At 43.0% G+C, this 26566-nt stretch overlaps 1 protein-coding gene across 9 annotated transcripts in view; it reads left to right on the forward strand.

Annotated features, from left to right (window-relative positions):
* The window catches only part of dennd4c (DENN/MADD domain containing 4C), a 234982-nt gene that overhangs the window by 129141 nt on the left and 79275 nt on the right, over positions 1–26566 (forward strand). For all 9 annotated transcript variants that reach the window (XM_070880881.1, XM_070880910.1, XM_070880927.1 and 6 more), the window contains 7 exons: positions 1240–1409; positions 2347–2588; positions 11504–11570; positions 11698–11756; positions 16261–16405; positions 16500–16675; positions 22631–22731. In XM_070880881.1, the coding sequence (XP_070736982.1) occupies positions 1240–1409; positions 2347–2588; positions 11504–11570; positions 11698–11756; positions 16261–16405; positions 16500–16675; positions 22631–22731 (960 nt within the window). The remainder of the gene's footprint in view (positions 1–1239; positions 1410–2346; positions 2589–11503; positions 11571–11697; positions 11757–16260; positions 16406–16499; positions 16676–22630; positions 22732–26566) is intronic.

Consider the following 26566-nt stretch of genomic DNA (forward strand, 5'->3'; position numbering starts at 1 on the left):
AAGACAAAACGGCACCTGCCCACCCCCACTTGCCCGAACTCATCCACCTACCAAACTCACGAATGCCAAATTATGAATGTTAAGTTACTAAAAATGGCAAATAATTTACAAAATCATTTGCTAGTTTTATTGGGACACAATAGTCAGTTTCTTAGTAAATAAAAAAAAACTACTTTCCAATGCTTTTAAAATGTGCCTTTAGTGTCCTTGCTTCCAAAAGAACCAGTATAATTTTTAGAGCCTCCTCGAAGGCCTACAAATGAGCACAATTAGTGGAAACACCCAATGGTGATTAATTTATCCTGGGGGGATGGCCAGTTTTGAGGGAGGGCCATCTTAGCGCCGTGTCTTTTAAACTTGCGCATAAGATTTGCACTAAAAATAATTTGCGCTTAAAATTACATGATCTTTTAGGCTAGTTATGTCGATCTTGGGCAAATTGCGCTGGGATTGGGGGTCGGCGGCGGAAACCAGTGCAATCGAGCAAAAACTCTATCCCAATGTGTTCATTTTTTTTATATGACGTTCCTAGAAAATATTTTGCTAAAAGGCTTGATGAGCTGTGTTCTAACTGACTGAAAATGGTCAAAATGCTACTAATAACCAGCTTAAGGCTCTAATTGTGACTGGCAACAAAGCTAGTAAAATATAACTTTAAGCCTATGTTACTATGCAGAAGTCTATATGTAGTACTCTACTGTTAATACTTTTAAATATATTTCAGAATGTGCTGAATTGGGCATTACAATTCAGGCACTTGAGATTGAATTGTTAAATATGGTCAATATCTGGTTGTTTACCATGCATCTTTTCTTGTGAATCTTTTCCACAAATTAATTTGTGCAGTATATTTGGATACTTGAACCTGGTAGCTTTTTACACCATTAACATTAAGTAACTGATCAGATATATTGACTGGCAGAATAATTTTGCAGAGAATATTTCTGTCGCCCAATAGTTTAAGGCTGAATCACTGGAATCAAGAGCAATTGGTACAGATCACCTCCTGCCCACTCGTCCCAAAAATATAATGTCTTGCCACTATTGAATAATGTGGCACATCTGGAGAAGTTATTGGCACTTTGGCTATCTTGGGGATTAGCAAATCTGCAGTATTTACAGTACTTAAGTATTGCTGATTGCCAGAAAAAATATAATGAGATTTTAAAACTGCTGCAATTTACTTTAAGTTACATTTTCACGTATTTGCATTCCATTCTATGCCTCTTTCTTTTTCAGGATTAGTATGCAGATATCCTGAAGATGATTATGAATTATTCCCACTGTCTGAATCAGTTCCCCTCTTCTGCCTTCCCATGGGAGCTACTATTGAATGCTGGGCTCCCCAAACCAAATATCCACTGCCAGTTTTCTCTACCTTTGTGCTGACTGCATCATCAGCAGAGAAGGTAAACTCTGAGGAAACAAAAAATCTTGTATAGTATCTCTTGAACATGAATAGTAAACTGAGTCAAATAATTAGTTTTACAAAAAGCAATTAATTGGAAGGTTCTTGAAATTAGTTATAGGCCTACATGAAAGAGAACACAGCAGTTCCCTCGGTGTCCTGGCAATCATTTATCCCTCAACCAAAACCACTTGGGACAGTTAAATTGTAATTTATCTCATTACTGTTTGTGAGACCCTTGCTCTGTGCAAATTGGCTGCCGTGTTTCCCTACCTTACAACAGTGACTGCATTTCATAAAATACTTCATTGATTGTGAAGTGCTTTGGGATGTCCTAACGTTGTAGAAGGTGCTATATAAATGCGAGTTCTGCTTTTACCTTCTAACTTAAGATTACTTGGCTCCACTTATTTGCTACATTCTCAAGTTCAAGCATGCTTGCAGATGTAAACTGCAGTTCTGCAGTGCATAGCAGAGAACTGAGTAAGTATATATTCTGAAGTTTGTAACATTAGATGATGTGGATTTGCAGTTAACACAAACCAGTGACAATGTCAAGATTTAAGGGACATTATGGTTTATAATTTAGTTTGAAATACAAGGCAAGTTTCTGGAATGGGTGTCATAATGTCCCTTATGACAAATCCAGAAAGGCAACTGCTAAAATGATCAGTAATTTTAGCTACCTGACTTATTCTCTTAGGAAGGGCAACAGTTCAAAGATTCATATTTATACGATTAAATCTGGACAATTTTGTCAACTGTAAATCCACAATTTCTCATGTTAAATATACAGGATATATTAGTGAAATGGTTCAATCCTTGACCAAGACATGTTAAAGAGCATTCTTGATTGGAGTGATCTGTATGAACTGGTATTTTCTTTGTATTTGAGGAATTAATTTTACATGCTTTTGTCCTATGATCTAACAAAACAGGTATATGGTGCTGCTATCCAGTTTTATGAGTCTTACCCAATGGAACTACTTACTGAGAAACAGCTAATGCAACTGGGCCTCATCACTGCTGTGAGCAAGAAACTAATCCCATCCAAGTCTGTGCACACCAATAAATGCATCTGTCTTCTCTCACGCTGGCCCTTTTTTGAGGCATTCCGCAAATTCTTGATGTTTTTGTACAAGCTTTCTGTCTCTGGACCTCATCCTTTGCCCATTGAAAAGTATGTATATTTTCTAATATGGATCTGCTTTACTAAGTCAGAGATGTTTGAAAAAGTAAAAATAAGGTGCTAACTTTGCTGATGTGGCCAGGTTTCCACTGTGGGTATTGATGCAGAAATTGAACAAGCCCAATCAAACGGATCTCAGATGGTGAATGCTGATGGCAACATAAAGCAGAATCATACTCAAATCTGTTTTAACCAGATGTCCACACACGCACACTTTTTTTTCCAGCAGGGGCTGTGAATAGTGATTAGGCTTGGATGACTTTGCGCGCTCCACCTGCCCTCCTTCCATATCTTTTTGGATTCCAAGTTGATAGATAGTTAAATTATACAGCCAAGCTACTACTTGCTTGATTCCAGGAGCTATTTTGTTCCCTCACGACTATCTTATTGCTTCAAATTACTTTATAATGCCTGAACCAAATTGCTGATTTAACTTGTACTGATTCAAAACTAGTTTCATTGTGCTTTAGCATTTTTTCTAAAAAAAATTATAATCTGAATGTTTTTTTTAAACAAACTAGCTTTTGTAAATATTTGTAGACTTTAAGCACCATGCAAACTAACTGTGGCCGAGTGATCAGAAATGGCTTATGTTGCAGATTCAGGTGGTGATTGTAGATTGAGTGACAAATATTCAAATCCACATAGTCTGTTTTGAAATCTGTTCTTTTCAAGGAATTAGAATTGTATGTTTTGATGAGTAATGGGCATTAAGTTCAAATTGGAACATCAATTCTAGCAACAGTGTTCCAAGAGTTTTTCAACCAGTGTCACATTTACCATCCCTAGTTGTCGCTGAAGTCCTTGTGATGGTACTTCCACAATAGTGTTAGGGAGTTTCTATAATTTTGATGGTGCTGAAGGAATGAGGGTATGTGTCTGGGTCAGGGTGGTGTGCTATTTTGGATGGAAACTTGCAGGTGATGATCCCATAATGTTGCTCCTGTCCTTTTGAAACTGCACAACTTAAAAATGTGAATCACCAAGAATGTTGTTGAAGCCAAAAAGTAGCTGCTGCTATCCTGGGCCAAAAGCCCCCCCCCGGCCCCAGTTGCTGGTGCCACTCCTATCCTGGGCCAAAAGGCCCCGCCCCCTCCAGTGCTGCTTTCGCTCCTATCCTGGGCCAAAAGGCCCCCGCCCCCAGTGCCATGTCGTCTTCCCTCCCTCCAAAACCTAACTCAGCTCCACTAAAACAGTGGCGTATTCTCTGCGCGATTTTCTTAAGTTCAGGTAAGGTTTTTCAGAACAGTGCACTGTGCCGTTTTTGAAAAAATCCCAGTTGGCCAAACTCGCTTAAATGACCAGAAATGACACAGCCGGCACCCCAATGTCGTCAAAAAATCGGTAACTAAAAATAAATCGGCCGTAACTAGTTTATGATGGCACTGAAACTTGCAGATTTTATTTTTTTCCAAAAAAAAATCAGTGGATGCCAAAAAAAAGCGCAGAATGGTGGCGAAAATTCAGCCCTTGGTCTGTCTTTTCTCTGAACAGATGCTGAAGGACCTGCTGTGCATTTCCAACATTTTCTTTTTTTTTAAGTAGTTTTGCAATTTTGTCATTTTGTTGACTTGAATTTATAAGTAAGCTTTTTAGGATGCTATTTTTGGTTGTGAATTCAGTTCTGTTAGTTCCAGTTACGAATAGCAATCACATAATATTCTAACCCGTAATGGATCCCTGGATATGAACTAGTTTTATTGAACGTGAGTTGCTCATCTTGGCCATAGTGTTGCAGTACATTGATTTTCCTCGTCAAATGTTAATCCGTTTAATTTATCAGACAATCCGAGCAATTAGTGCAGAAAAATAAGCATTGCTGTTTTTGGTAACAAAAATTTTTTGTGTACAGTAAACTGATGCAGTAAGTCAATAAATGGAGCAATCTATATAGCTCTTGTGTTTTAACTTGTGTGGCTTCACATCAAAGGTTTTTTAATAAAATCATGATTGCCTCAATACCACTAACAGCTGAATTAACCATGCGTATCAACTGAAGCATTCATTGGACAAATAGGAAAACCTACAAATTACATAGCTCAGTTACTAATCAGAGCCACTGATTTATTTATGTACAAGTAAATTTATAAAGTGAGCCGAAATAATTCTCGGAGTTGCTAAACCTAGCCGTAATCTGTCTATCTTTTGAATAGATTCTTGTGCAGGTCTATCCCTTTTTCTGAGCCCGAGTGCTTGCAGTATTAACCTCTGCTTACCACCCAAGCTCTGCATGCTCCACCTCAGTTAGCAGCCTATGACAATTTAAAAAGCTGCCATTTTTACACTGGTCCCAATCTTACTCTGGTAAAATATTATACTCATCTGCAATCAAGTCAGGAATTTGTGGAGCTGAACTCTCTTCCTTTCCACTGGAGATATTTCAGAAATAGGTTGCATGAATTTCTGCCTCCTTCATAATTAGAATGCAAGCAATCCACTTGGTGATGATGCATGCAAGTTAGTCTGTGTCCTACCAGTACAATTGTCGAGCACGGTCAGTGCTTCGATGTCGGGGATATTTGCCTGATCGAGAACACTAATGTTGATGCGTCTATCCTCCCAGGGGATTTGCAGGATCTTGAGGAGACATCGTTGGTATTTCTCCAGCGATTTGAGGTATCTACTGCACGTGGTCCACGTCTCTGAGCCATACAGGAGGGCGGGTATCACTACAGCTCTGACCACACTCAACCAGCTCCGTTGGGCGGGCCGCATTGTCCGCATGCCCAATGCAAGACTCGCGCAGCAAGTGCTCTATTTGGAATTCCTACTTGGCAAGTGATCCTCAGGTGGGCAGAGGAAACGTTTCAAGGACACCCTCGAAGCCACCTTGATAAAATGCAACTTCCCCACCGACACCTGGGTGTCCCTGGCTGCAGGTCGCCCTAAGTGAAGGAAGAGCATCCGGGAGGGCGCAGAGCACCTTGAGTCTCGTCGAGAGCATGAAGAAAGCAAGCGTATGCAGCGGAAGGAACGTGCGGCAAACCAGACTCCCTGCCCAGCCTTTCCTTCGACGACTGTCCCACCTGTGACAGACTGTAATTTATTGGACTATATAGTCAATGATGTCTCCAAGATCCTACAACTCCCCTGGGAGGACAGACGCACCAACGTTGGCGTCCTCGTCCAGGCCAACGTCCCCAGCATTGAAGCACTGACCACACTTGATCAGCTCCGCTGGGCAGGCCACATAGTTCAAATGCCAGACACGAGACTCCTAAAGCAAGCACTCTACTCTGAACTCCTTCACGGCAAACGAGCCAAAGGTGGGCAGCGGAAACACCAAGGACACCCTCAAAGCCTCCCTGAAAAAGTGCAACATCCACACTGACAACTGGGAGTCCCTGGCCAAAGACCGCCCTAAATGGAGGATGTGCATCCGGGAGGGCGCAGAGCTCCTCGAATCTCGTCGCCGAGAGCATGCAGAAATCAAGCGCAGGCAGTGGAAAGGGCGTGCGGCAAACCAGTCCCACCCACCCCTTCCCTCAACGACTATTTGTCCCACCTGTGACCGAGACTGTGGTTCTCGTATTGGACTGTACAGCCACCTAAGAACTCATGTTAAGAGTGGAAGAAAATCTTCCTTGATTTCAAGGGACTGCCTATGATGAGTACAATTGTAAACAACAGTAGTACAGTCAAAACTGCAGCCCTGCAATTAATAAGCGGCAACACCCGACTGAAGTAATAACAGTACAGCCAAAGTTGGATCCCCAAGTTCTGGTTTGTATTCAGTCCCTATCTCAGCCTCAGACTCCAAACTCTTACTGTCTCCCAACCAGCTCTTGGCCCTGATCTTGTCCTCGTGGGTGTAACAAGCTGACCCCTTCCCCATCCCTGACCAGATTATTTCAGTCGAGCCCAATTAAATGAATAACTGAAATGAAATATTTGAGAATAAAATCTCTGCACAAATTCCTTTTCTATCTTTTCCAATGATGGCTGGCCCTGTTAAATGAATAACTAACTGATAAAGGAATAACATATTTAAATGAGTTAGAAAAGTCTGGGTTTATTTGTTTATGCATTATACTGCCCCTTCAAAAAGACAACCAGTTAAGGAAGGCCTTGTTGCCAATCAGAGTATTAACTATCTCTTTTTACTAACATTTTATCTAGGTGTGAACATCACTTAGTAACCAATTCAGTCTGAGTATTTTTCACCATGTGTTAGACTTGGAACACTCTCGACAATAAATGAAACAAGTGAAAATCCCCTCATCAGGCATCTAATGTCCAAGCTTTGTGATGCTTTTCACTGTTAAATACTGTACAATATTGCCAGATGCGAATAATCTGTTTTTAAAAGTCCTTTTAACATTTGTTTTACATTGAAATGCATATATTGTAATGAAGCAAATGACAAATAACATTGTGGTACCATAGCCACGGTATGACTGTACAGTACTGTGCAATCCAATTTGCATTCAGTTGTTGGCTTGCCAAAACTGATAGAACAGATAAAACGAATAAAAGAATGGAATAATTTAATAAAACTAGTCAAAATCATTTCAGTTTAACAGTTTTGCAGTGTAGCTATATAAGCTCCAAGTCTCTGTGGCAGATGGACGGAAAAGTGGAGGATGAAAAACATACCCGGTGGAGAGACATTGAGTTGCAGAGTACCAGTTAAACAGCAGGAAAGCCAGAAGGAACAGTAGTCTGAGGTGTAGAAAGAATGAGGCGGTAGAGATGGATAATCCTGAATAAGTTGGGTGAGAGAGAGAAATGGAGCTGTTGGCAAACCCAGTGATTATGGACACAACTGTATGAAAGGTCTGAGAGAAAATGAGGCGGGGAAACCGATTTACAGTGATGCAGTTATAAAAAGAGATGTTTTTAATTTCATGTCCTTGAGCATTGTCATGGGCAATGTGGTTGGGTGAGTTACAAGGCAGTAATTTGAGGGGCTCATGTGAGTTGAGATTGCATAAGTTTCTGGGCATAGAAACATAGAACATAGAAAATAGGTGCAGGAGCAGGCCATTCAGCCCTTCTAGCCTGCACCGCCATTCAATGAGTTCATGGCTGATCATGAAACTTCAGTACCCCCTTCCTGCTTTCTCGCCATAACCCTTGATCCCCCGAGTAGTAAGGACTTCATCTAACTCCCTTTTGAATATATTTAGTGAATTGGCCTCAACTACTTTCTGTGGTAGAGAATTCCACAGGTTCACCACTCTCTGGGTGAAGAAATTCCTCCTCATCTCGGTCCTAAATGGCTTCCCCCTTATCCTTAGACTGTGTCCCCTGGTTCTGGACTTCCCCAACATTGGGAACTTTCTTCCTGCATCTAACCTGTCTAAACCCGTCAGAATTTTAAACGTTTCTATGAGGTCCCCTCTCATTCTTCTGAACTCCAGTGAATACAAGCCCAGTTGATCCAGTCTTTCTTGATAGGTCAGTCCCGCCATCCCGGGAATCAGTCTGGTGAATCTTCGCTGCACTCCCTCAATAGCAAGAATGTCCTTCCTCAAGTTAGGAGACCAAAACTGTACACAATACTTCAGGTGTGGCCTCACCAAGGCCCTGTACAACTGTAGCAACACCTCCCTGCCCCTGTATTCAAATCCCCTCGATATGAAGGCCAACATGCCATTTTCTTTCTTAACCGCCTGCTGTACCTGCATGCTAACCTTCAATGACTGATGTACCATGACACCCAGGTCTCGTTGCACCTTCCCTTTTCCTAATCTGTCACCATTCAGATAATAGTCTGTCTCTCTGTTTTTACCACCAAAGTGGATAACCTCACATTTATCCACATTATACTTCATCTGCCATGCATTTGTCCACTCACCTAACCTATCCAAGTCACTCTGCAGCCTAAATAGCATCCTCCTCGCAGCTCACACTGCCACCCAACTTAGTGTCATCCGCAAATTTGGAGATACTGCATTTAATCCCCTCGTCTAAATCATTAATGTACAATGTAAACAGCTGGGGCCCCAGCACAGAACCTTGCGGCCCCCCACTAGTCACTGCCTGCCATTCTGAAAAGTACCCGTTTACTCCTACTCTTTGCTTCCTGTCTGACAACCAGTTCTCAATCCACGTCAGCACGCTACCCCCAATCCCATGTGCTTTAACTTTGCACATTAATCTCTTGTGTGGGACTTTGTCGAAAGCCTTCTGAAAGTCCAAATATACCACATCAACTGGTTCTCCTTTGTCCACTTTACTGGAAACATCCTCAAAAAATTCCAGAAGATTTGTCAAGCATGATTTCCCTTTCACAAATCCATGCTGACTTGGACCTATCATGTCACCATTTTCCAGATGCACTGCTATGACATCCTTAATAATTGATTCCATCATTGTACCCACTACCGATGTCAGGCTGACCGGTCTATAATTCCCTGTTTTCTCTCTCCCTCCTTTTTTAAAAAGTGGGGTTACATTGGCTACCCTCCACTCCATAGGAACTGATCCAGAGTCAATGGAATGTTGGAAAATGACTGTCAATGCATCCGCTATTTCCAGAGCCACCTCCTTAAGTACTCTGGGATGCAGTCCATCAGGCCCTGGGGATTTATCGGCCTTCAATCCCATCAATTTCCCCAACACAATTTCCCGACTAATAAAGATTTCCCTCAGTTTCCCCTCCTTACTAGACCCTCTGATCCCTTTTATATCCGGAAGGTTGTTTGTATCCTCCTTAGTGAATACCGAACCAAAGTACTTGTTCAATTGGTCTGCCATTTCTTTGTTCCCAGTTATGACTTCCCCTGATTCTGACTGCAGGGGACCTACGTTTGTCTTTACTAACCTTTTTCTCTTTACATACCTATAGAAACTTTTGCAACCCACCTTAATGTTCCCTGCAAGCTTCTTCTCGTACTCCATTTTCCCTGCCCTAATCAAACCCTTTGTCCTCCTCTGCTGAGTTCTAAATTTCTCCCAGTCCCCAGGTTCGCTGCTATTTCTGGCCAATTTGTATGCCACTTCCTTGGCTTTAATACTATCCCTGATTTCCCTAGATAGCCACGGTTGAGCCACCTTCCCTTTTTTATTTTTACGCCAGACAGGAATGTACAATTGTTGTAATTCATCCATGCGGTCTCTAAATGTCTGCCATTGCCCATCCACAGTCAACCCCCTAAGTATCATTCGCCAATCTATCCTAGCCAATTCACGCCTCATACCTTCTTTAAGTTCTGGACCATGGTCTCTGAATTTACTGTTTCATTCTCCATCCTAATGTAGAATTCCACCATATTATGGTCACTCTTCCCCAAGGGGCCTCGCACAATGAGATTGCTAATTAATCCTCTCTCATTACACAACACCCAGTCTAAGATGGCCTCCCCCCTAGTTGGTTCCTCAACATATTGGTCTAGAAAACCATCCCTTATGCACTCCAGGAAATCCTCCTCCACCGTATTGCTTCCAGTTTGGCTAGCCCAATCTATGTGCATATTAAAGTCACCCATTATAACTGCTACACCTTTATTGCATCTGTTAATATAACAATAAAGCACCTTAGAGCCATTATCAGGCAAAAATAGGCACTGACCCACTGCGCTGAATTTTAAGGAGGGTATTAAAGGAAGAGAACAAGATGGAGAATTTTGTGGAGGAGTTTCGGGAGGGAATGCCAGATCGTGGGACCTAGGTGGCTGAATACATGACCACCAATTATGAGTTGAAGGCTCCGATGCACAAGAGGCCAGAGTTGGAAAAATGAAGAGTTCTTTGGTGGTGTCGAGCAGGTGGTTAGAGATGGGGAGGAGAGACCATGAAGAAATTTAAACACCAGGATGAGAATTTTAAATTGGAGTTGTTGGAGGACTGGGAGCCAATGAAGGTCATCAAGGACTGGAGTGATGGATGAGTAGGACTTGATGTGGGATAGTATAATGGGACCAGTTTCCGATAAGTTTTAAATTTAGAGCATGGGAGACTGGCCACGGGAGCATTAATTTATCTATGGACTCTACTGACTAGGCATTTTTAAAAAGTCACTAGATGTAGTAGTAGATTTGAGGTCATTTTAACCATTCTAAAAAGTGAGTTTTGTGCTGCTCAAGGTGAGATGATATTACTCGGAAGTGGGAAATTTTCCAGATCAGGCACTTCAGGAGTGCCAAGCACTCATGTCAGGCATACTATAGATAGAGTAAAGCTCCCTTTACTTAGCGTCAACAGTATGTTTTAGAAGAGCACCCACTATTGCACCAGTGCCATATTTTTCTTGCCTCACACTATCCGTCCTGTGGCTGATGAGTAAAACTGTCAATGGGTGCTGAATTATGATTAAATTTGGGATGGATTGAGAATGATTTCATTTTTGATAACGCAATGTTGGTCCCATCAGCCTGGGCAGGATTTGAACCTAGGACTCAGATGATAGACCAGATGAACAAAATGAACTGTAGTGCCTGTAATGTTTACCATTTAAATTGCCACAACTATCATTTTATGAGACAGTTAAAAGATCCATCGTCATTACATTGCTCATTATGTTAAGTTAATTATGTTGGACATTTCACAGGAGAGTCGAGTAGGAATTATTTTCATTCTAAACCAAAATTAAGAGATTGGAGAGACTTGTATATTCTGTTAATGCAATGTGAGCTGTCACTTTTTTGACTAAAAGCTATAGGCAAGTTTCTAACAATAGATTTATGTATTTGTTCACCATACTTTGTGACTTTGCTTATGCTAATCTCTAGCTATATTTTCTTTCTTTTTGTTGGAGTTCTTTAAATTTAGATGGCATTCACATGCAGCATAACAGTCAGTATCAGAATTGGGTCGCAAGTCACTTACTAATGATACTGTCTGGAGACATTTGCTGTGATAGTACTGTTTTCTGTTTGCACTTCTGTTTAATGCATACTAATTATAATCACTTTTGTTTTGCCATTTATCATTTTTTGAGACTTTTCTTATATTGTTTATAGGCATATATCCCACTTCATGCATAATGTTCCCTTCCCATCAGCCCAGAGGCCAAGAATCTTGGTTCAGGTAATGTGTATGCACATTGCTTGTAGTACAAAATTAGCTATGGAGAATTGAACTTGATTTTTTTTAAAACAAGAATGTTAATTTGACTGAAGTTCAACTTGATACTGAACAGTTGTTTGTTTTGTAGCTGTCTGCACTTGATGCATTGATCCTGTCTCAACCAGTTTCAACACCATTGCCTTTAAGGTAAGCTGGAATATGGTAAAAATCATTGACCTCCCCCGCCCCCCCCCACTCCAACTTGTGTTACCTAATGAAAGTTTCAGTGTGTACTTTTTTTATTTTTCAGCTTTACCACTTTTCTGTCTTCCTCACCTGTTTCCTTACACTTTCATGTCTGCATCCATTTTATCTTTGACTTTGTTTTCAATTCATTTCTCACTGCTTTGCACAATTATTTGGGGTCGGATTTTCACTCTGTTGCCACTCCTCTTAGTGCCCCGGAGGGGCGGCAATGGCGGCTGTAAGCATTTGCAGGCGGCCAGCTTCTAGCGCCCCGCCGGCACATTTGGTGCCGGTTTTGAGGGCGTGCAGTGCGACACCCCTGAGCAACACCGGCTCGATTTTTGGCTGCCACCCAATCCATGGGTATGCCTGTGGAAGCTGCCGTTCCAAGCTGTGGCGGCTACAGTGAGGTAAATAATGTCGACCCCAGGTAAGTGTAATTTCTTTTTTTGCAGTTTATGTTGTTGTGGAATGTTTTTGGTGGGGGTTTTTCAGATTTTTTTTTTCCCTGCGAGGCATCTCTTGGGGACTTCCGAGGTCAGCTGTTTAGCGCGGGATTTTCACTTGCTCAGCTGGCCTAGCATCCTAAAAAAAGTTGTGCAACGCCTCCCTTCGGGCTCTGGGCCGTGCTGATTAATTTTGCAGCGGCAGACGCAATGCGCAAAATTTACCGCTCCGCCCAGATTAGCGCCACAACAGAGACGTAACTGAATTTACACCCCCTTCGTGTTTAATTTCCATTTGAAAATTGTTAACAGAAAAAGTAAAAATATTTGCAAATCCATAAACCTTATAGAACATGTTTAGCCTTAAACTTGTTGAGCAATTATGGTATATGGTAATCATGTGGAAATATTATGATCTATACCAGTACCCAAAAGACAAGTTCAGGCTACTGCCATTCTTCGCTCTCCTTCCCCATGATCTAATGTTGAGGGTGCTGTGTCTCACTAAGGAATGGTTTTATGAGTATCTGCAGCCCATCTTGCACAATACCATAATACATGAATGAGTCTAGGCATTGAGTGGTCCAGGTGCACCTGATCCTGTCTTCACCCAGCTTCCTTGCAATCATACTTTACAGCAAGAGTCCCATGAGAGTGATCAGGAGCATCTTTGTTCTTTCTCGTCCCCCAACCTTTCTCCAGCAGAGGAACACTGATGCCAACTGTAGCAGTACTGCTATGGTCCTGCTGACATTAGCTAATTCTGCCTGAAATAAACTTGAAAAGCTCCTTGTTCGTTTGGTACATTAATACACTCGGGTACTGAGGTGAATGATCAGCCATGATCATATTGAATGGTGGTGCAGGCTCGAGGGGCTGAATGGCCTACTCCTGCACCTATTTTATATGTAACTACACAGGAGTTTTTCTTGTTTTTTTGTGAAGGGTCGATTTTTATGTTCATCGCTGTGCAAGATGTCATGCTGATGGAGTATTTTCTCCACTTTGGGTACCCAGTATTAACATTAGGCACTTTCAGGTAAGGTATAGCAGAGTGAATGCTCTCTGATTTGCCCTTACCTCATGCTCGGATGACCACCTATCACACTTCAATTCCCACAGCAGCAACTGAGGATTCTGGTACAGTAAAATATGTGCTTGTATATTATTAGCTAAGTGGTTATTGGCCTAATTTATACAATATTTAGATTTCAGTTTGACCAGACAATTAAATGTAACTGTTCGTCTGTGTCGGGCCATTTGAATTGGCCCTTGTTTAGCATAGGAAATATTGCTACTTGCAGATTTGTTTTGATAGTTTGACATTCTTGTTCCTTTGGTTGCAGTAATGGTTGAATGCTGCGTAAGTGTTTGTTGAACTTCGAATAATAGAATTGTTACAGCATAGTAGGAGACCATTCGGCCCATCAAGCTCATGCCAGCTTTCTGCAAAAGCAATTCAACTAGGTCCCAATCCTCCATCCTTTCCCCATAGCCCTGCAAATGTTTTTCCTTCAGGTACTTTTCTAATTTCCTTTGAAAGCCTTGATTGAATCTGCCTCCACCACCTTTTCAGGCAGTGCATTCCAGATCCTAACCACGCGCTACGTGTAAAAGTTTTTCCTCATGTCACCTTTGGATCTTCTGCCAATCACCTTAAATCTGTGTCCTCTGGTTCTCGACCCTTCTGCCAATGGGAACAGTTTCTCTCTACTCTGAAGACTATAAAGGTATGAGGGCAGAGTTAGGTAAAGTGGACTAGGAAAATAGATTAAAAGTGTAGGACTGTTGATGAACAGTGATGTACATTTAAGAAGATATTTCATAACACTCAATAATAATAATATATTCCAGTGAGGAGGAAAGGGTGTAAGAGAAAAGATAGTCATCTGTGGCTAACTAAAGAAATAAAGGACAGTATCCAATTTAAAAACAAGGGCATACAAAGTGGCCAAAACTAGTCGGAGGATAGAAGACTGGGAAGCTTTTAAAAGCCAACAAAGAATGACTCAAAAAATGATTAAAGGAAGATAGACTATGAAAGTAAACTAGCACAAAATATAAAAACAGATAGCAAGAGTTCCTATAGGTATATAAAAAGGAAAAGAGTGGTTAAAGTAAATGTTGGTCCCTTAGAGGACAAGACCGGGGAACTAGTAATGGGGAACATGGAGATGGCAGAAACTCTGAACAAGTATTTTGCATCAGTCTTTACGGTAGAGGACACTAACAATATTCCAACAGTGGATAGTCAAGGGGCTATGGTGGGGGGAGGAACTTAACATCATCACAATTACTGAGGAGGTGGTACTCAGTAAGATAATGGGACTAAAGGCAGATAAATCCCCTGGACAGTAAGTGATCAGGAAGGCCAATGGTATCTTGGCCTTTATTGCAAAGGGGATGGAGTATAAAAGCAGGGAAGTTTTACTACAGCTATATAAGGTATTGGTGAGGCCACACCTGGAATATTGCATGCAGTTTTGGTTTCCGTATTTACGAAAGGATATACTCAGATCAGGCTGTTCAGAGAAGGTTCACTACGTTGATTCTGGGGATGAGGGGGTTGACTTATGAGGAAAGGTTGGGTCTCTACTCATTGGCGTTCAGAAGAATGAGAGGTGATCTTATTGAAATGTATAAGATTCGGAGGGGTCTTGACAAGGTTGATGCAGAGAGGATGCTTCCACTGATAGGGGAAGACTAGAACTAGAGGGCATGATCTTAGAATAAGAGGCCGCCCATTTAAAACAGATGAGAGGAATTTCTTCTCGAGGGTTGTAAATCTGTGGAATTCGCTGCCTCAGAGAGCTGTGGAAGCTGGGACATTGAATAAGTTTAAGACAGAAATAGAGAGTTTCTTGAGCGATAAGGGGTTATGGAGAGCAGGCGGGGAAGTGGAGCAGAGTCCATGATCAGATCAGCCATGATCTTATTGAATGGTGGAGCAGGCTTGAGGGGCCGTATGGCCTACTCCTGCTCCTAGTTCTTATGTTGTTATGTTCTTATGTACTCTGTCCAGACCCAACCGACACAACCTTTCCTCATAAGTCAACCCCCTCATCCCCAGAATCAACCTAATTTCATCTGCCACATGTCCGCCCATTCCACCAGCCAATCTATGTCCTCTTGAAGTCTATCCCTATCCTCCTCTCACATTTTGAAATAATGCTCTGTACACCCAAGTCCAAATCATTAATGCATATCAAGAAAAGCAGTAGTCACAGTGCCACCCCCTGGGAACACCACTGTATACCTTTCTCCAGTCCAAAAAACAACTTTCTTTGCAACTTCTTTTCCAAGAACCATTGGTTAGTTTTCGTCGGATGTACCATAATGAAAGAGTTGAGCTTAAAAGTTGATGTTGGGAATGATCACTTTTGAAATGTTTGCTAACCTGAAGTAGAAAATACACATTCTTAGACCACAAATTACTGCTGTGATTGATCACAACAAAGAGTTCTCTGCATGAAGATTCATGGAGAAGAAGGTAGCCCTTCAGCAATACTCCCTCAACAAATAACACAAGCTGCAATGCAGAAGTGCGCATCTGCAAACTCTCTCTGCTGTTGTTACTTAAATATGTGTGTGCACGCAAAGTTCCAAAAATATATATCTTTTTTTAAAGAGGGAATTGAGAGGAAAAATTAAGTCAAGCTGAGAATTTGGAATGTTGGTTCCAGTAACATTTTGGTCTTAAGGAATCATGACTTTTGAACTCTACTATCATTTATTGCAGCAGTTTGCAAAAGCCACTTTGATTACTTAATTTTCTGCTTAGCCTATTGGGACAGGAATAGTATAAATAATAGCTTGACTTGGGAAGTTTTTTTCCTGTTAAATGTTTCCAACGTTAATCTGTGGAAACATGATTTCTTTGAGATCCTTGGAGAGATTTTGCATTTAGTCTGAATTCATGACCCTTATCGAAAATAAGTAACTTGAAACCATGTTGTGCAGTTGCATTTTTTAACATGAAAATATCTTATCTATGTAACACATGTTTTTCCCCTATTTAGAGGAGCAAATTTTAGCACTTTGCTCATGAACTTGGGTGCTGAGAACTGTGCAACTCTACTATATTTTGTCTTGATGGAAAACAAGGTTCTGCTGCACTCTCTGAGGCCAGCTGTGTTGACTGGTGTGGCCGAAGCTGTTGTAACTGTAAGTATTGGTGTGTGAAACCTAAAAGTATTTGGATTTTTATAAAAATAGTAATCTGTATTTCACTTGCATTTGTTTTTGATTCTCTTTTCAGATGATCTTTCCTTTCCAATGGCAGTGTCCGTATATTCCACTCTGTCCATTGTCCCTAGCTGGAGTCCTCAGTGCACCCTTTCCGTTTATTGTAGGCGTTGATTCACGCTATTTTGATCTTTATGACCCACCTCTGGATGTTGTATGTGTGGACCTGGATACAAATACAATATATCTGTAAGCAAATGTACTTGACTCTTGTAGCTCTCTGCCTTCTTTTGTATCTTTATTAAGACTTAATAGGTTGCAAGACAATGTTTGGTCTCCCATACTTCCCTTCAGGGAAGAAATGGAAGTGTTACCTCTGGACTTGACTGTTCCAATGCATTCCTGGCTGGGGTCTCGCATTCTATCTTACGTAAAATAGAGATGATCCAAAACTTGGCTCCTGTGATCTAACTCGCACCAAGTCCCACTCCCACTGTGCTCGTTGACCTACGTTGGCTTCTGGTTGAACAATGCCTCTTTCAAAATTCTCACTCTTATTTTCAAATCCCTCCATGGCCTCGCCTCTCCCTATCTCTAATCTCCTCCAGCACCACAACCCCCCCCGAGATGTCTGCGCTCCTCTAATTCTGCCCTCTTGAGCATCCCTGACTATAATCACTCAACCATTAGTGGCTGTGGCTTCTGTTAGCTTGACCCCAAGCTCTGGAACTCCCTGCCTAAACTTCTCCGCCTCTCCACCTTTCTTTCCTTTTTCAAGATGCTCCTTAAAACCTATCTCTTTGACCAAGCTTTTGCTCACCTGCACTAACTTCTACTTATGCAGCTTGGTGTCAAATGATTTACCTCCTCATACTCTTGTGAAACGCCTTGGGATGTTTCACTACGTTAAAGGCACTATAAAAACAAGTTTTTGTTGTGGATTAAATACATACTAGGACTCAAATCAGCAAATCAATTTAATCTGTGAAAAAGGTCTCTTCCTATTGGAAGGAAAAACCTAGTAAAATTAGTACCATGGTATTGTGTTCCTAACACAAATGAGACTGCACACAGGGAGGTTAAAGTAACAGTGATCTCAGTCCTTATTAAGACACTCCAGAGTGAGGAACAGGCCTTAGGGGCCAGCTTATATACAGTGCTCCCAAGGGATGCTGGGATCCCTTGGGACTTCAGGAGATGCACTCCCTGATGGCGGAACATGGGAGTGCATGCTTTACAGATACACAACATCACTCCGCCCCCCCAAAGCCAAAGTGAAAACTATTTACAAGGTGAGGCGGTTGGGAGCCTTTCTTTCCCTGGTGGACTGCCTCGGTACAAATGTCTGTTCTGGTGTGTTGGCTGTGCCCTCGCTGGGCTGGAGTGTTGTTGGCTCTGCAGGGCTGCTGAGTGAGTCTGGCCTTGCTAGGCTGTTGGGCTTGATGGGTTCGATTTCCTGGTCCAGGGTGGTGTCATTGATCCTTTGGGTGTGTGTTGTGGGCTTGAAAAAGGTGGTGCCTGCTGTGGGTTGTTCAGGGCAGTCTGTGAACCACAGCCTTGTTTAGTCCAGGTGCTTTCTGCAAATTTGTCCATTGTCTAGTTTGACTACAAACACCCTACTCCCTTCTTTAGCTATCACCGTGCCCGCGATCCACTTGGGACCATGTCCATAGTTTAGCACATACACAGGGTCATTCAGATCAATTTCCCGTGACACAGTGGAGCGACCATCGTTTACATTTTGTTGCTGCCGCCTGCTCTCTACCTGATCATGCAGGTTGGGGTGAACCAGCGAGAGTCTGGTTTTAAGTGTCTTTTTCATGATTAGCTCAGTCGGGGGCACCCCTCTGAGCGAGTGGGGTCTCAAGCGGTAGCTAAGCAGTACTCTGGACAGGCGGGTTTGGAGTGAGCCTTCTGTGACTCGTTTAAGACTCTGTTTGTACTGCCCGCTCTGCCTGCCCATTGGAGGCTGGTTTAAATGGGGCCGAGGTGACCTGTTTGATCCCATTGCGAGTCATGAATTCTTTAAATTCGGCACTAGTGAAACATGGCCTGTTGTCACTGACCAGTATGTCAGGCAGGCCATGGGTGGAAAACATGGCCTTCAGCTTTCAATGGTGGCGGTGCTTCCCGACATTATTTCATATTCAATCCATTTTGAAAAAGCATCCACCACCACCACCAGGAACATTTTACCGAGTAACGGGCCCGCATTTTACCGAGAAATGGGCCCGCATAGTCGACATGGATCCTCGACCATGGTTTGGAGGGCCAGGGCCACAAACTTAGTGGTGCCTCTCTTGGGCGCGTTGCTCAACTGAGCACACACGCGGCATTGCCGTACACAGGACTCTTAAGTCAGAGTCGATACCAGGCCACCACACATGGGATCTGGCGATCGCTTTCATCATTACTATACCCGGGTGTGTGCTGTGGAGATCCGAGATGAACGTCTCCCTGCCCTTTTTCGGTAGCACTACGTGGTTACCCCACAACAGGCAGTCTGCCTGAATGGACATCTCGTCCTTTTGCTGCTGGAATGGCTTGATTAGCTTTTTCATTTCAATGGGGATGTTGGCCCAGCTCCCATGCAGTACACAGTTTTTTTACTAGGGGCAGCAGAGGATCTTGGCTGGTCCAAGTCCTAATCTGGCAGGCCATGACAGGTGATTTATCATTTTGAAACGCTTCCATGACCATCAACAAGTCTGCGGGCTGTGCCATTTCCACCCCCCGTGGTGGGCAATGGTAGCCGACTGAGAGCATCCGCACAGTTCTCGGTGCCTGGCCTGTGGCGGATGGTATAGTTATACGCTGATAGCGCAAGTGCCCACCTTTGTATGCGGGCTGTGAGGCATTAGTATTTATCCCCTTGTTTTCAGCAAACAGGGATATTAGGGGCTTGTGATTGGTTTCCAGCTCAAATTTGAGGCCAAACAGGTACTGATGCATTTTCTTTACCCCAAACACACGCTAATGCCTCTTTCTCAATCATGCTGTAGTCCCTCTCGGCCTTAGACAAGCTCCGGGAGGCATAGGCGACAGGTTGCAACTTCCCCGCAATGTTAGCTTGTTGTAATACACACCCGACTGTATGACAATGCATCACATGCTAGCACAAGTCTTTTACACGGGTTATACAATACAAGCAGCTTGTTGGAGCATAAAATGTTTCTGGCTTTCTCAAAAGCAATTACTTGTTTTATTCCCCATACCCATTTCTCACCTTTACGCAATAACACATGTTGGGGCTCTAAGAGGGTGCTTAACCCTGGTCGGAAGTTACCAAAATAGTTGGAGTCCCAGGAACGACCGCAGCTCCGTGACGTTCTGTGGCCTGGGCGCGTTCCTGATAGCCTCTATCTTGGTGTCTGTGGGCCGAATGCTCCTCCAGGTTTTGTAGGTGCTCGACGGTGTCCCGACCCGTAACCAATATGTCGTCCTGAAAAATCACTGTGCGTGGTACCGACTTGAGTAGGCTCTCCATGTTTCTCTGGAAAATCGCTGCAGCCGACCGAATTCCAAACGGGCATCTGTTGTAGATGAACAGTCCCTTGTGCGTGTTGATGCAGGTGGGGCCTTTCGAAGACTCCTCCAGCTCCTGCGTCATGTAGGCCCAAGTCAGGTCGAGCTTGGTGAACGTCTTGCCTCCTGCCAGTGTCGCAAATAGTTCATCTGCCTTGGGTAGCGGGTATTGGTCCTGCAGCGAGAAACGATTAATAGTTACATTATCATCGCAGCAAATCCTAACTGTGCCATCACTTTTGAGTACTGGAACAATCGGGCTGGCCCACTCACTGAATTCCACTGGGGAAATGATGCCCTCGCGTTGCAGCCTGTCCAGCTCGATTTCCACACACTCCCTCATTATGTGAGGTACCACTCGCGCCTTGTGAATGGGTCGTGCCTCTGGGATCAAGTGGATCCGCACCTTCACCCCAGAAAAGTTTCCAATGCCTGGCTCAAAAAAGGAAGGAAATTTGTTAAGAACCTGGGTACATGAAGCCTCATCGACATGTGATAGTGCTCGGATGTCATCCCAGTTCCTGCGGATTTTGCCCAGCCAGCTCCTTCCAAGCAGTGTGGGGCCATCACCCGGGACAATCCAGAGTGGCAGTTCGTGCACCGTGACCTTGTAGGTGACATTGACCATGGCGCTGCCCAGGACAGTGATGAGCTCTTTGGTGTACGTTCTCAGTTTCGTGCGCATGGGGATCAGGGCTGGTCTGAGTGCCTTGTTGCGCCACAGTCTCTCAAACATCTTTTTACTCATGATGGATTGGCTAGCGCCAGTGTCCAGTTCCATGGCTACGGGTAAGCCATTCAATTTTACATTTAGCATTATAGTTGGACATTTCGTCAACAATGTGTGCACCCCGTGTACTTGAGCATCTGCCTCCTCTCTCTGACCCTCAAAATTGCTTTGATCCACCATGGACTGATCTTCCTCTGCCACGTGGTGGTTAGCAGGTTTTGCAGAGCTTGCAGCTCATCTGCAAGCTCATTGGAGGTGCCCCATTGTTCCACAGCTCTTGCAAACATACCCTTTGAAACGGCATGAATAGGCTGAATGGAAGCCTCCACAACGCCAATAAGGTGTGACTTTCCTTGCATTCATCCTTTGTTGCGGACTCTGAGTCATCTGGTTCACCTGAGGCCTGCTGGCAGTTGCAGACTCATGGTTTCTGCCCTGTACATTTCTGCTCGCAAACGCAGTTCCAGTTAATTTATGAACATTGCTAGCACTTGGGTGCTGAGAGATTTGTTCGGTGTTATCACTGGTGGACATAAACGCCTGTGCAATCGCAATGGCCTTACTGAGGGTCGGTGTCTCTACAGTCAAAAGTTTTCGTAGGATGGCCTCGTGTCCAATGCCCAGTACAAAAAAGTCTCTGAGCATTTTCTCCAGGTAGCCATCAAACTCATATTGCCCTGCAAGTCGCCTTAGCTCGGTGACTTAGCTTGCCACTTCCTGACCTTCAGATCTTTGGCCGTGTAGCACTGATACCTCGCCATCAGCATGCTCTCCCTCGGGTTGAGATGCTCCCGAACCAGTGTACGCAGCTCCTCATACGACTTAACTGTGGGTTTCACCGGAGCCAAAAGAGTCTTCATGAGGCTTATAGGTCTGTGCCCCGCAGACTGTGAGGAGGACTGCTCTCCTTTTTGCAGCACTTTGTTCTCCATCCAGCTCATTGGCTACAAAGTACTGGTCTAGCCGTTCGACATAGGCTTCTCCGTCCTCACCCTCCGAAAACTTCTCCAGGATGCCCACAGTTTGCTGCATCTTTGCGTTGGATTCGTATACTTGTCGCCAGTTATTGTGTTCCTAACATAGATGAGACTGTACACAAGGAGGTTAAAGTAACAGTGACCTCCGTCTTTAATAAGACACTCCAGAGTAAGGAACAGGCCTTAGGGGGCCGGCTTATATACAATGCTCCCAAGGGATGCTGGGATCCCATGGGACTTCAGGGGATGCACTTCCTGGTGGCGGAACACGGGAGTGCATGCTTTACAGATACACAACAAATGGTAGCTGAATTGAGGTAAAAAATGAGCAACTTGCATTTATCTAGTGCCTTTAACATAGTAGACTATTCCAAGACACTTCGAGCATGAATCCAATAAAAATTGACACAACCAAGGACTAAGTCATAATGGCAGGTGACCAAAAGTTTGTTCAGAGATAGGTTTTAAGGAGCGTTTTAAGGAGGAGAGCGAGGCAGTGTGTTTTAGGGAAAGAACTCCACAGCTTGGGGCCTAGATAGTTGAAAGCATAGCTGCCAATTGAGGGGTAAAATAAGTGGGAGGTTCATAAGAGACCAGAATTGGATGAATGCAGAGTTCTCAGAGGGTGTTGAGGCTGGAGGAGGTGGTAGAGTTAGGGAGGGGCAATGTCATGGCGAGATTTGAACACGAGAATGAGAATTTTAAATTTGAGGCGTTGGTGGACTGGGAGTCAATGAAAGTCTCATGGGTGAAGTTACAAAGAAACAAACGGGGAAGACTAAGAGCCATAAATGAGTGTAAGAAGAGGTAAGGTGAAGGAAGAAGACCAGGTGACACAGTTGGTCTCATTCCAGATGTAGTTAAATTGTGGTTGAGGTGCATTGTTGAAGCAGAGTAGAGGAAGCTTCACTGTACATCTGCACACCTGACCTGGGAATGCTTATTGTTGATATTTGTTCTTTTGTTGTATAGATCTGATGACCGGAAAAATTTAAGCTGGAAGCAACTGCCAAAGAAGCCTGGGAAGAATCTCTTCAGTTGCTTAATAAACCTACAAAATCAGCTTTCATTGAGTAAGCAAGCGAAGGAATAGTCATTTGTGAGAAATTATAATTTCATTTGGAATTTTGGGTCATTCTTTAGAAATTCCTTTTTGATTTTTGTCATTCTTTGCTTAAATCCCAAAGAAACAGGTATTCTGAAAGTGCCTGCTTATTTATTGTAATTTTATAATTCCAGTTTAAAAAAAATCCTTTTCCTTTTTGTACTCGTTTTTTTAAGGTGTTTAAATTTTTTTTTAACAATCTTAATTTTTTTTGCCATCAAGGCATTAGTTTTACATTAGAAGTATTGGTTTCACTAACAGTGGAATCACCAATATTGAGGCTGCATCATATCTGCACTCCTGTTGCCAGGCTCGTGGGAAGGTGATGCACTTTTTATTGTGTCTCTTACTCCTGGTGATCTGCAAAGAATGAAAAGCCAGCATGGTCCACGGTGCACTGAGCACCATTTGACTGGCATGTTATTTTTTTAGGTACATGCTAGTACCATGTCACAAGCTACTGTAAATGCATTATACTGATTCTAAGTTTTGTGCTTAAAAAATTGAATTGTCCAATAGTTTGAATTAAGCAATGTAAATGCAGCAAAGTAGCAGTTCAATACTAAAACATTTTAAATTGTCAAATTATTTGATTTAAGCAACTTCAAATTGGACTGTCCTACTGATAGTTGGCAGTCATAGAAATATATAGCACAGAAGACCACCATTTGGCCCATGACTTAATCAAGGTTGAAAACATGCAGTACATAAGTTATCTTCTGCTCTCCTATTCTCACACATTTCCTCTTGCTTAGTGACCATTTTAAATGAATGCTCCCATCATTGACACTCTAACCTCAGGAATTAGTATGTTCCTATTCGCCCTATGGAATTGTACATAATTTTAACACCTTATTAAATCTCCTGACCTCCTCTGCTCAGTAGAAAAAGTCCCAGTATCTCAGCTCATCCCATCCCTGATGGACTGCATCCCAGAGTACTTAAGGAGGTGGCCTTGGAAATAGCAGATGCATTGACAGTCATTTTCCAACATTCCATTGACTCTGGATCAGTTCCTATGGAGTGGAGGGTAGCCAATGTAACCCCACTTTTTAAAAAAAGGAGGGAGAGAGAAAACGGAATTATAGACCGGTCAGCCTGACCTCAGTAGTGGGGAAAATGATGGAATCAATTATTAAGGATGTCATAGCAGTGCATCTGGAAAATGGTGACATGATAGGTCCAAGTCAGCATGGATTTGTGAAAGGGAAATCATGCTTGACAAATCTTCTGGAATTTTTTGAGGATGTTTCCAGTAAAGTGGACAAAGGAGAACCAGTTGATGTGGTATATTTGGACTTTCAGAAGGCTTTCGACAAGGTCCCACACAAGAGATTAATGTGCAAAGTTAAAGCACATGGGATTGGGGGTAGTGTGCTGACGTGGATTGAGAACTGGTTGTCAGACAGGAAGCAAAGAGTAGGAGTAAACGGGTATATTTCAGAATGGCAGGCAGTGACTAGTGGGGTGCCGCAAGGTTCTGTGCTGGGGCCCCAGCTGTTTACATTGTACATTAATGATTTAGACGAGGGGATTAAATGCAGTATCTCCAAATTTGCGGATGACACTAAGTTGGGTGGCAGTGTGAGCTGCGAGGAGGATGCTATGAGGCTGCAGAGTGACTTGGATAGGTTAGGTGAGTGGGCAAATGCATGGCAGATGAAGTATAATGTGGATAAATGTGAGGTTATCCACTTTGGTGGTAAAAACAGAGAGACAGACTATTATCTGAATGGTGACAGATTAGGAAAAGGGAAGGTGCAACGAGACCTGGGTGTCATGGTACATCAGTCATTGAAGGTTAGCAGGCAGGTACAGCAGGCGGTTAAGAAAGCAAATGGCACGTTGGCCTTCATAGCGAGGGGATTTGAATACAGGGGCAGGGAGGTGTTGCTACAGTTGTACAGGGCCTTGGTGAGGCCACACTTGGAGTATTGTGTACAGTTTTGGTCTCCTAACTTGAGGAAGGACATTCTTGCTATTGAGGGAGTGCAGCGAAGATTCACCAGACTGATTCCCAGGATGGTGGGACTGACCTATCAAGAAAGACTGGATCAACTGGGCTTGTATTCACAAGTTCAGAAGAATGAGAGGGGACCTCATGGAAACGTTTAAAATTCTGACGGGTTTAGACAGGTTAGATGCAGGAAGAATGTTCCTAATGTTGGGGAAGTCCAGAACCAGGGGTCACAGTCTGAGGATAAGGGGTAAGCCATTTAGGACCGAGATGAGGAGAAACTTCTTCACCCAGAGAGTGGTGAACCTGTGGAATTCTCTACCACAGAAAGTAGTTGCGGCCAATTCACTAAATATATTCAAAAGGGAGTTAGATGAAGTCCTTACTACTCGGGGGATCAAGGGTTATGGCAAGAAAGCAGGAAGGGGGTACTGAAGTTTCATGTTCAGCCATGAACTCATTGAATGGCGGTGCAGGCTAGAAGGGCTGAATGGCCTACTCCTGCACCTATTTTCTATGTCTATGTTTCTATCCCACAACAATAATTTCTTGTCCCTGCTATTGTGATAAATCTACATTATACATTCTCCAAGTTTAATGAACTTTCCATCATTGTGTCTAAAAGTACACATCATATTCTCACATCTGTTTTTCTATTCTCTGCCCTATTTATAAAACAAAGAGTTATTGGAATTTATTATGGCTTCATCCACCTGAATAGGTACCTTCAGCCTCTCTCCATTGAGTTTTCATAAAGGAAAGGGGCAATGCAGATTCTGCTATCGAAAAGTGTGATATTCTGAATGAAATAAATATAGTGAGAGAGGAAGTATTAAGGGGTTTAGCAGCTTTGAAAGTAGATAAGTCCCCAGGCCCGGATGAAATGCATCCCAGGCTGTTGAGCAAAGTAAAGGAGGAAATAGCAGAGGCCTTGACCATCATTTACCAGTCCTCTTTGGATCTGGGCATGGTGCCAGAGGATTGGAGGACTGCTAATGTAGGACCCTTGTTTAAGAAGGGAAAAAGGGATAGGTCAAGTAATTACAGGCCTGTCAGCCTAACCTCAATGGTTGGAAAAATATTGGAAAAATTCCTGAAAGAAGGATAAATCTGCATTTGGAAAGGCAAGGATTAATCAGCATGGATTTGTTAAGGAAAGATCGTGTTTGATGAACCTGATTGAATTTTATGAGGAGGTAACTAAGAGGGTCGATGAGGGTAGTGCGTACGATGTAGTATATATGGACTTTAGCCAGGCTTTTGATGAGGTGTCACATGGTAGACTGCTCATGAAGGTTAAAGCCCATGGGATACAGGGCAAAGTGGCAAGTTGGATCCAAAATTGGCTTGGAGGTAGGAAGCAAAGGGTATGATTGATGGATGTTTTTGTGACTGGAAGGATGTTTCCAGTGGGGTTCTGTGGGGCTCAGTACTGGGTCCCTTGCTTTTTGTGGTATAGATCAACGATTTAGATTTGAATATAGGGAGTATGATTAAGAAGTTTGCAGACGACACTAACATTGGCTGTGTGGTCGATAATGAAGAGCAAAGTCATGGGCTACAGGAGGATATCAATCTACTGGTCAGGTGGGCATAGCAGTGGCAAATGGAATTTAATTCAGAGAAGTGTGAGGTAATGCACTTTGGAAGGGCTAATAAGGAAAGGGTATACACATTAAGCGGTAGGCCACTTAATAGTGTAGATGAACAAAGGGACCTTGGAATGCTTGTCCACAGATCCCTGAAAGTTGCAGACCAGATGGATAAGGTGGTTAAGAAGGCATACGGAATGCTTGCCTTCATTGGCCGAGGCATAGAATATAAGAGCAGGGAGGTTATGCTTAAA

This window comes from Pristiophorus japonicus, chromosome 1, assembly GCF_044704955.1.
Source record: "Pristiophorus japonicus isolate sPriJap1 chromosome 1, sPriJap1.hap1, whole genome shotgun sequence".
In the NCBI taxonomy this organism is placed as follows: Eukaryota; Metazoa; Chordata; class Chondrichthyes; family Pristiophoridae; genus Pristiophorus; species Pristiophorus japonicus.